This window comes from Salarias fasciatus, chromosome 22 (assembly GCF_902148845.1).
Source record: "Salarias fasciatus chromosome 22, fSalaFa1.1, whole genome shotgun sequence".
Classification (NCBI taxonomy): domain Eukaryota; kingdom Metazoa; phylum Chordata; class Actinopteri; order Blenniiformes; family Blenniidae; genus Salarias; species Salarias fasciatus.
The window spans coordinates 6119888-6131284 of NC_043765.1; the positions used below are offsets into that span (position 1 = coordinate 6119888).

General features: G+C 47.1%; 1 protein-coding gene across 1 annotated transcript; it reads right to left on the reverse strand.

Moving 5' to 3' along the window:
- Positions 1 to 5795: 5795 nt before the first annotated feature.
- Positions 5796 to 9737, reverse strand: sox4a (SRY-box transcription factor 4a). The gene has a single exon (XM_030120190.1). It carries the CDS (start codon positions 8964 to 8966, stop codon positions 7851 to 7853), a length of 1116 nt encoding a protein of 371 aa, XP_029976050.1. The 5' UTR covers positions 8967 to 9737; the 3' UTR covers positions 5796 to 7850.
- Between the last annotated feature and the right edge of the window lie 1660 nt (positions 9738 to 11397).

Genomic DNA, 11397 nt, shown 5'->3' on the forward strand with positions numbered 1-11397 from the left:
CTCTCCTTCACCAAACTGTTGAACTGGTTAGTCGACACCTCCTTTTCCTTCAACAGACTGTTGACCTGGTTGGTCAGCCCCTGCTTTTCCTCTTTCAAAGTGCTGACCTGGTTGGTCAGAAGCTTCCTCTCCTCCACCAAACTGCTGACCTGGCTGGTCAGCACCTTTCTCTCCTCCACCAAACTGTTGAACTGGTTAGTCGACACCTCCTTCTCCTTCACCAAACTGTTGACCTGGTTGGTAAGCCCCTGCTTTTCCTCTTTCAAACTGCTGACCTGGCTGGTCAGCACCTTTCTCTCCTTCACCAAACTGTTGAACTGGTTAGTCGACACCTCCTTTTCCTTCAACAGACTGTTGACCTGGTTGGTCAGCACCTGCTTTTCCTCTTTCAAAGTGCTGACCTGGTTGGTCAGAAGCTTCCTCTCCTCCACCAAACTGCTGACCTGGCTGGTCAGCACCTTTCTCTCCTTCACCAAACTGTTGAACTGGTTAGTCGACACCTCCTTCTCCTTCACCAAACTGTTGACCTGGTTGGTAAGCCCCTGCTTTTCCTCTTTCAAACTGCTGACCTGGCTGGTCAGCACCTTTCTCTCCTTCACCAAACTGTTGAACTGGTTCGTCGACACCTCCTTCTCCTTCACCAGACTGTTGACCTGGTTGGTCAACACCTCCCTTCCCTCTTTCAAAGTGCTGACCTGTTTGACCAGCACCTCATTCTCCTCCTGTAGTTTTTTCTTTTCCGCCTCCAAACTATCGAGGCGATGTTGAAGTTCGTTGCACCGCATACTCTCTGCCATGCTCAAGTTACGATACCAACGCAGTGCTTCTTGCAGCTCGTTAGCAGAGGGTTTCATTGCGCTCTCCGTCATGTCGATACAATGTTCTGTCGTGTTGAAGCTGTGACTGGTCGTGTTGATGCTCTGACTTGCTGTGCCTTCTCTCTGACTACTCTCTGTCTTCTCTCTGTCTCTATTCTCTGACTACTCTGTCTTCTCTCTGTCCTGTGTCTCTACTCTCTGACTCCTCTGTCTTCTCTCTCGTGTCTCGCGGTTCAGTGAACTGAGTGTCAAATGATACTGAGTTATATGGAGGACACCGCCTTTGATGTCTAACCCCTTTCAACATCACTGTGATGTCATCACCTAGAGAATGCTGTTGCTAGGCAACCATAGCTTCATCCAAATATAATAAATTTATAATAGCTATAACAACTGGCTATAATCTGCATGTGCTGACTGCTTTTCAATGTGATGTGTGATGTTTTTTTGAGATGTAAAAAAATCCACATTTGCCTTGTGAGTGAAGACAAATTCGATTAGCATTTATACCAGATTTCCAAAAAGGTGCAGTGTAATGCAGGAATGGGCGCCATGCAAAACCGGCTTCTTAACTTCTTTGAGAGTCAGAGAAAGCAGAGAAATGGCTGTAAGAAGATCAGTGCCTGCTTTTAAATGTGCATTGTATTTTCAAAATGGAAAAAAAAAAGACATTTTCTTCTAGATGAAAGATACAAATATTTGATAAATGCTGAATGGACTGACATTATAATAACATACACAGAAGATTTCAAAGTCATGAAAAGGCTGTTTTTTAAGGCTTCCATGTAAATATTTTCAGTAGTAAAATGAAATTAATTGACGTAGTTGGTTATATTAAGACGACTCAAATTACTAGACTGCTTTCTAATGGGAAAACTGAGTTTATTTCACGGAATTTTCATGAAATTTTCACTCACACACACACACACACACACACACACACACACACACACACACACACACACACACACACACACACACTTTAACCCTGCACAAACTGCCCACTTTAACGGATTGTACTGTACTGGGCATCTGCCCATCACCACCTCCAGCCAGCAGACATACACGCACGCGCACGCACGCAAGCACGCACGAGGTGCTGTCCAGCCCTTTCTTGTGCTGAAACCGCCTCTCCGACCTTTCCTTCCTGCGTTTTTTTTTTCTTTTCTTTTTAATTGTCAGGACAATTCAGTGGATCACACTCAGTCGTCTGTTATTGGCTGCGGTTCCAGGCGCGTGCCTGGCACAACTTGCCTTTATAGAGGAGGATCAGTATCACACATCCTCTCGGAAACTATTTACAGGACTTTTTTTTTTTTAAAGCAGCAATAAAAGAATCCAATCTCTCCTCTGAGACGGCATTTCTCTTTACTGACTTCCAAGCCAAGCAAATCTTATCTTTAAGATGTAGGAGCCATCTTTATATAAGAATCCCTATAATAAAAGTTACCGTGAGTTATTCATAATGACAAAATGAGTAGCCTACCTGTCTCATTTGTCCTGTTTGTGGTCCAACTTCTCCAAACTTTTTGCGCATCCCGGGATGAATTCTCTTCCCTTTGTCTTCACTTAAAACGCAGACACAGCACTCGAAAAAAAAAGTCTTCAAACTTTTTTTCTTCCACCTCCTTTTAAATCTCCTCACTTGTATCGGTTGCATTAGTTCCCAGCTGTCTCGGGTGTTTTATTCGACCCTCCAAAGCCGGATCAGGGGCGCAGCTGGGCTGGAATCAATGAAACGAAAGTTGGGCTGGCTGCCATATCAGCGGTGTTTGTATATTTCTTTGTCTGTGCGTGCCTTCTGACTCTGTCCCGCCTTCAACTTCACCGGCAGCGTGTGAAAAAAAAAAAAAAACAGAAGAAGAAGAAAAGGAAAAAAAAACCTATACTCATGCTGCAGTATCCTGGAGGGACCGTGAATGCACCCGAGACGTTCAAAGACGCGTTTAAATTGATTTAATAGCAGTTTTCTTATCTGCCGCGCCATCAGTATGATATTCCATTATGATCCCCATAATATCCCCACGGGGGCCACAGTGTATCCACTGCGTTCACTTTATAGTGTGTTTATCCTATATGGCATCACTGGAATATTTCTGGACTTTGATGTGCAGTAACATGTTATCATGGGAAGCACACAGCTTGTAAAACAGTTAAAATATATGTATGTGTGTGTGTGTGTGTGTGTGTGTGTGTGTGTGTGTGTGTGTGTGTGTGTGTGTGTGTGTGTGTGTGTGTGTGTCAGCCGTGCCACATTTTAATGCAGGGTTTTCACATTTTATGTCCACAAATAAAGAAAATCATGTATGAAAACAAGAATTTGATTTTATTTTGTCCCCCCTCAACACTCAAATCAAACATGTGCTTGATAGATGACTCTAAGTTTGCCAAAGCAGTGTTACAAATGGTTTAAAGGATGTTTCATAGATATTTGGATAATATAGTCTGACAGTTCATATACACCGACGCAGCAATCTGAACTTTCATGACATTATCTGTTATGTAATTATGTATTGTTATGATTGTTTTTCCTCTTAATAAGCCTGGAATTAACTAAATGTAACTTCAATAACATATTAGTTTTTTTTTTTTTTTTACAAGATTACAATTTCAATCAGCATTATCAGAAAACACATGCCAAAAAAATGTCAAAATTGGAGAGCACAACAACAGATTACAGAAATCTAGGCTGTATTTTTTTAAAAAGAGATGTATTCACTTTGTGTAGAACTGAGCAAATCTTAACCTAACTGTGTTGCCACCTAGAAAGAACGGATTTCCCACCTCTATACCAAATAATATCATATTTTACTAAGAAATACTTCCCCATTCTGTTCATAGTTATCCTGAACGATATACTGGGAGCTGTCGGCTGTTGCGTAGCAGCGTCCGAGGAGCTGTTGGGGTCGAGGACCTTACTCGAAGAGGCATGCTGACCTTCAAACTTCCAACACAAGCTCATTTCTCTAACCTCCAGTCCACACAAGTCAAGATCATAAGTCAAAAACAGACCCGGGCAACTGTTTTCTCCACCTCCCGTCGCTGCTTTATCCAGCTCTGGGGGGGTTTGGAGCTGATCCCAGCTGACACTGGGTGACGGCGGGGTTCACCCTGGACAGGGCTCCAGTCCATCACAGGGCAAACACAGAGAGACAGACGACCACACACACTCAGCTTCAACACACCAGTTCACCTAACATGAGTCTGGACTGTGGAGAAAACTCAGAGAACAGAGAAAATAACAGAGATTCTAAGGAGGAACATAAAACTCTCGGAGTCCAGGACTGACCTGGGGCTTCTGTAATCACTACAGCAGTACCAGCCCCTCACAAGCCTCCTAAAAGTGTTCTGTTGACGTCCACCACTGTGTCCTGGAGAGGGGTGAAAGAAATCTATAGAGATACTGTGATACCAGTCAACTCGATGTGATCATATGTGAAAAAAATATTATGAATTCGTGGAAACCAAAGGGAGGAATGATCCCTGGAAAACCACGATTCTCCCCCCCCCAAAAAAAAACAATATGATAATAAACTACATGTAAATGAGAACTAAAATAAACCAAACAGAGCATTTGAGAAGTTATAAAACTAGTAAATCTCTGATGATAGAACTCACCCCCTCAAAGTTTCCTCCCCTGGATTGAACACATAGGGTGAGAGGTTAACCTTAAACCCGGCTGACGGCCTTTATAATCATTAACCCAGTGAGAGAGAGAGAAAAAAAGTGGATCTGAACTGAAATGCTCTGAGAAGGCGCTTGGATTTACTGGCCTGCGTTTCCCAGCAGACGGCTTGATCTCGTCTGACTCATTCAGGTTAACACAGGACACAAACTGCAGCGATCAGCCGTGAAGGTGAAGCGTTCTGTCCACTCACGCATGTGTCTGTATGTGGGTCAGTGTGTGAACATGTGAGGAGGCCATCTTCATCCTCAGCAGGCCTTTCTCTTCTGTGTGGAGCGGGAAACACCTCGGACGTCTGGGGGTACCGCCCCCCCCAACACGCCGGTGTGTGTGTGTGTTATGACCATGCCTTATCTTTCTCATTACCCAGCCCGAGATGTCAGAGGAAAGCTGGAGACGACCCTCCTCTCCTGACAGAGAGCGAGAGATGGAAATAATTACCAATGTCTCTTGTGGAATCGGGCGTAAATTGATACACACTAAATACTGTACCTTAGGGGTCTCTCTTGGTTTTTTTTTTTTCCTCTCTCTCTCTCTCTCTCTCTCTCTCTCTCTCGTCAGATGTACTAGACAAATGAATGCATCCAGAAGGAATTAATTGGATTTGGGAGCAGTCTCCTGCACAATCCACCAGGACAGACAAACACCCCCCCTTCTGCACCCTCCCTCCTTCTCTTTTGGCACACACACACAAACACACACACACGCACACACTCACACACCTCCTCCTCCTCCTTTATTCCAGTCATGCCTTGCAGAAATGTCTGCCACCCCCCATCCCTCTACCCACACACCCACCGCACCCCTTCCTGATGGATCAGTCTGCGTCCCTTATCCCACACACACGAGTGGCATGCTGCTCCCCAGCGGATTGCAGCCCCCCTCTCTCTCTCTCTGTCTGTCTCTCTCTCTCTCTTGGATACAGTGTTTCCATGGCAGCCACGTTTTTTGCACGTGCGGAATCACACAGTGTAAGAGAGGGAGAAAGAGACCAGTCCTATCGATTCACTGGCTGTCTATTGATTCGCAGTCTGCAGCTGCACACACTCACCTACAGCAAACAGGCCCCAACACACACATTCACGCGCACAAGGAGAAAGCAAACATCCGGCTGGAGAATCTGATAAAGATTGGCGTGCACCTTTTTTTGTGTGTGTGTGTGTGTGTGTGGATCAAGCAGAGAGTGGGGAGTCAGTACATGCAGTTTATCTCCTCTGTGGTACTTACAGCAGTGAGGCGACCAGACGATGGCACTTGGGGTGAAAAACCACAAAGAAGAACAAACACCTTTCATACTTTTCAGTTCCAGCTGATTTTATTTCCTTCTTGGAAGAAAAGAAAAACAAATAAAAAAACGACAATCTGTACAGAGGTCTGAGAGGCAGTGATTGACCCAAACATTGGCTGGTTTTGAGCAATAAACATCAAATGATATTGGCATGATTGGACAAAACATGATCATACACAGCATATTGCACAAATGAAAAAAGAAAAGAGGACGACAGAAAAAAAAATGTCTTGAAGTTGAAAAAAAAAAACCCAAAAAACAAAATAAAAAGAAACTCCTGGACCACTATCATCTTCAACATAAGGATGTCCAAAGATGGCTGTCCTAGTGCCTGTCGTTGATCATCATCATACATAAAACACACAATCTTTGCTTATAGTACAGTCAGTTTACATAAATATCTTCATGTTATTATTCTTTTAAAAATCTTAAACACAACAGCTATAGCTACATATACCTGAATCTGAAATACAAATGCTATTTGCCATGCCATAATATAGGAAAACAATTAGCCTGCTATACTTAGCCAACAGGTACAGAAAGGTTAAATACTATTTTTTGATGCAATTTGCGCAATAACAGATGAAGCACTTCATACATCTCCCTCCCTCCAAAGTCTAGGCAAAGTGGAATGAGTGTGAGATTCCATCCAGTGGTTCAAATAAAACTTATCTTGATAAAAAGCACACAGAGGTATTAGCTCTATCCAAACAGTGACTCTCTGGGATCTTTCACTCCTAAACTTTTAGGTCTGTGTGTACTGGAAAACACAGTCGCCACTCAGGCCGAGAGCCTCAGTGGCGCTTTGTTTACTTGGCTGGTGAAACTGGAGTCACTGTGCCATTAAGAAGCATGTGGGTAAATACTGTAAACACTGTGTGAGGTCAGATTGTGCCAAACAAACCCCCTCTCTGCACGTCTAAACACCAATGTAGATCCAAACAACAATGTTGTAGGCTACCCACTCGCCGGAAAAACCCCCTTTCTATAGATTTTGTACAAAAATACAAGTAGAAAATCATGACACACTCAAATCTCCTTAAAAGTGAGAGAAGTCAGACATTTTAAATAAGATACACTTCTAGCCCTTCCGCGCTGGATACAGACAGGTGTATGTGCACAAACACAAACGAGACCTGTACGAGAACAATACTTCTATGTATAAAAAAGTTTGGCCGGTATAAATACATCAATATAAAAAAACGTCATCTGACACAGAGGAACTACAAAGTTGAAGCACTAGGCAGAAAGAATGCGCGTCGGGGAAACATTGGTCCTGAATTGTGCACTGAGTGTTTAAAAAGGTTCAGAAAAAAGGGTTTTTTTTTCTGAAGGTTTGAGTCAGTCTTTGCTTTAAGTCCTGCCGTTGAAAGAGAAGCTGGTGATAGTGAATTGTGTCCTATGGTCACATAAACTTGCGTAATTAACGCAGCAATGAACATTTTTTTTTTACGCATTTAACAACAACAAAATCCTCCTCATCGCGGAGGGCATGCGTGTTGATATTGAAACGAGTTTCGAGTTTTGAAAAAAAAAAAAAAAAAAAAAAAACTACACCTGAATAGCGACTTGATGGTCAATGTGAATTGGCTATATCTTGAACAAAACCCAACATGACGGGCTCTCCGGTTTAAGTGTCCCCCCTCGTTTTCCCGACCCGGAATAACATTAAGATTCAAAGTTCAGTCTCAGTCCTCATCCTTCTGCGGATTGAGTCACACATCTGAGCTGCAGTCCGTGTGTTTCACTGCTCTCTGCTTACATTCACTCCTCCTCCGAGTCCAAATGCAGACTAAGCATTTCCCCTGCCTGCGCGTTCTCGTCAAGCGCACCGAGCGCTGTCCAAGTCTGTGAGCGGCGCGTGCCTGGGCTTCAACGCGCGCAACAGCACAGGCCACCTTTTTTTTTCCCTTTCCTGTCTTCACTCACCCTCGTTCAGTGAAAGAATAGCGGAAATATTCTGGTCTGGACGCACGCGCTTGTCTGAGGGGGGGTCGATCGGTTGAAAGCGCGGGGGGGGAAAAAAGGGGGCGTCGGCTCCTCTCCGCCCGGCGCGCGCTCAGTAGGTGAACACCAGGTTGGAGATGGTGGACTCCAGCCAGTCTCCTGAGATCATCTCGCTGACCTCCGGGGTGCAGTAGTCGGAGAAGTCGAAGTGAGATCCCGCCCCGCACTCCCCGAAGCCCCAGTCCAAGTCCCGGTCCAGCTCCGCGTCGGAGAAGCCCATGCCGCCCAGGCTCATGCCCTCGAACCCGGGGCTGGGGTTCAGCTCGAGCCGCTCGTCTTCGAACTCTTCGTCCGAGGATGAGGACGAGACGGACGACGAGGAGTGAGAGGCTGACGGCGTCGGGGAGGAAGCGCGAGCGTACCTGAGGCGCGCGGTGTGCGACGAGTCTCCGGCCGCGGGGCTGTGCTCCTCGTACAGGCTGAGCGGGTCGCTGGACTCGGCCGAGCTGCTCAGGGTGGGACTGGCCGGGACCCCCACGGAGGGCGGCCCGCTCTCCAGACTGCCTGCCCCGCCGTACACGTGGGCGCGCCTCGCCTCCCCGGTGCGCTTCTCCGGGATCTGCTTGGCCCCAGACACTGACCTGGATTTGAAGAGCGCCTGGTGGTCGCCGGGAGACGCATAGTCCTGCCCCGCAGCGCTCTTGCTGCCCCCCTGTCTGTGCGTCCTGCTCACTCCTTTGGACGCCGGACTTCTCTTCACGCCGGCTTTGGCGCTGCGCTCCCCGCTCTTCTCCCCACGCTCCGTCTGCTTGCTCGCCCCGCCGCCCGACTTGACCTTCTTCCTGGGCCGGTACTTGTAGTCTGGGTAGTCGGCCATGTGTTTGAGTCTGAGCCGCTCCGCCTCGCGGATAAAGGGGATCTTGTCTGTGTCTTTCAGCAGCTTCCAGCGCTTCCCCAGCCGCTTGGAGATCTCCGCGTTGTGCATGTCTGGAGACTGCTCCATGATCTTCCTCCTCTCGATCTGCGACCACACCATGAAGGCGTTCATGGGTCTCTTGATGTGCCCCGTCGGAGTTTTGCACCACGCCAAGTCGGTGCGCTCCCGGGAAGAGGGCGACGCCGGGGTCGGAGACGCGTCCATCTCCAAGTCCATCTCTCCCGTGTCCGTGGAGTCCCCGCCGGGGGAGTGCGCGTGGGCGCTCTCTGTCTGGCTCATGTGCTGCACCATCTCTTCCTCCCAAGTGTCTGAAAACACTCTTCTCTGTTGCAGTGCTTTCACAAAAGTTCAAGTGCGCAAAAAAAATGCCTTGTCAAAAAAAAAAATAAAAATTATTCCTTCCTCACTTGCTCTTATTTCAGGCGCAGACCACTGATGGAGGGCTGGAAAAAGTTCATCCAAGTCTCTTCTGTCTCTTTTCAGCTCAGCCCGTTCTGAGACACAGACGTCTGCTGATCTCTTTAAACTTTTAACCAGTGCGCTTCACGGAGGAAAAAAAAAAACAGAAAGAAAGAAGAAGAAGAAAAAAAAAGAATAAATCCTCGAAACTATTTAACAGCAACTTTCAACTGCCGGTGCGGCTGAAAACTCGCCCTGCAAGGCTTAAGACGGGCCGCTGTGGGTAACAGCAGTGCAAGTCCCTTATGTGAACCTGGCCGTCTGCAGCGCAGCTTGTCTGTGCGGTTGAGGAACCATGTGGCTGAATGGAGCGGCTGCGCTTTCTCATAGTCTCCCTGTTTCCTGTGCGCTCTGTAATATTACTGTAAACACAACAACGAGAACCTCGCCGTTTTATACCCTCATCGCGAGACGCGGCGGCCAATGGCGGGCTGTCTCCATCCTGATTTTTCAAGCGGGCGCCTCCCCCTCGCCTCCCATTGGACGAATAAAAAAACGGGTAATAATAATAATAATGTGCAATGAGGATCCGTGTGTCTGACCTCATTCCTGTCAGACTCCACTGGAAGAAAGACTAACTTGGTGTGTGTGTGTCTCTGTGTGTGTGTGTGTGTGTGCGTATGTATGTTTCTCTGTGTTTAAAGGAACATGGTGTCCTTTCTATGGCTGTGAGGGGAGGCTTCAAGGATACACTGAACCGCATCAGCTCCATGAGGATGAGGTTTGACTAAATTTAGATCTCTGTGATGTGTGTGTGTGTGTGTGTGTGTGTGTGTGTGTGGGGGGGGGGGGGGGGGGGGGGGGGGGGGGGGGGGGTGTTAAGGAAATGCTGAGAAAACACAAAAAGCAGCCACAACATGTTGTGTTAGTCACCCGAAACTTCACCCAACCCAACCTGTTATTTGCGCATCATTACGACAGAAGGGTCACGTCATTGCGTCATGGTGGGTAGCGCAAAAAAAAAAAAAAAAAAAAAGAAACACACACACACACACAGGTGAGGTAATTATGTTTTAAGATTTTTTTTTTTTTTGCACTTTACATCAGAGCTCTGTGGTCCACCTGAAGCCTGATCACGAGGGAGTGTTGTGAAAGTTGGTGTGAGGGGATTCACACTGATTTCCTCCTCCTCCTCCTCCTCCTCCTCCTCCTCTCAGCTCCTGTGTCGCTAGATGTCAGACTAGAGCCAAAAGGGAGGCGCGCGTGCTTGTGGGTTGACGCGCACGGGCAGATTTACCCCCCGCCCCCCCCCCTCCATATCCCGTCCCGTCCCGTAATCTGCCATCATTAAATCATGCAGGTGATGTCATGAGCTGGCTACAGTCAGACTGACTGACACCACTCACCTGGCAGTGATCACACCCCAGTAAAAAAAACCTGACCTTCACTTAATGACCGCCACAGGGAATAGGAAGGCAAAAAATAAATAAATATGATGCCAAAAAAAAAAAAGCATGTGATTGGATCATCTTTATGCACTCTGACATAACATCAGTTATGGACGTGTGAGGTGTGTTCTTAATTTATGACAAGATTTATATCCAGCTTGAGGAAGGGGGAAAAAAAATAAGTCTTTAAAAATGCACAGCTTCAACCCCTTTACCCCCCTCTGTGCTTACATAAATCAAACACATAAATAATAATGAGCTCCTTCATCAGTCTATATCTTTAGCTGCCCCAATTACAAGCGAGCACCTGCCACTGGATTAGTTTGCTATCTGTCTCGATCTCCTTCCCCGGGCTTAACACACACACACACACACACACACACACATGTGGAGGCTCGTGCACGCGCATGCGCTGGGGTCTGTTTAAACAGGTGTAGCAGGTATACCTGTAATCTTATCTGATGGGTGAGGAGCAGCTGTCAGGTAGCTTTTCCACCTCATGGCTGGCAGATGCACCGTAGCCGTCCGTGCGGCGCTGGGATCCCGAGCTCCCGCCGCAATAGGGGCCTATCGCTGCTGTCATCTGCGGGAGCCGCCTGAGCTGCGTGTTTACCCCCCAAATACACCGGCGCTTTGTCTCGGCTCTGTTGACGCCTAAAGGGATGGTGTCATTATGAGAGAGTGCTGTGGGAGGCTGGGGCACTCGGCGGCGGCGGCGGCGGCTTCTTGAAACCGAGCACGCCGGCGTTAGGCTGGTGTGGGCTGCTTTTATGAAAGAGGCTCGGTTTCCCTTTGCTCTTCCCAAAGATGTGCTCGGATGACATTATAAAAGTCATTTTTCATAACCTCGGCACGGTTAAACGATGAGCTCATTT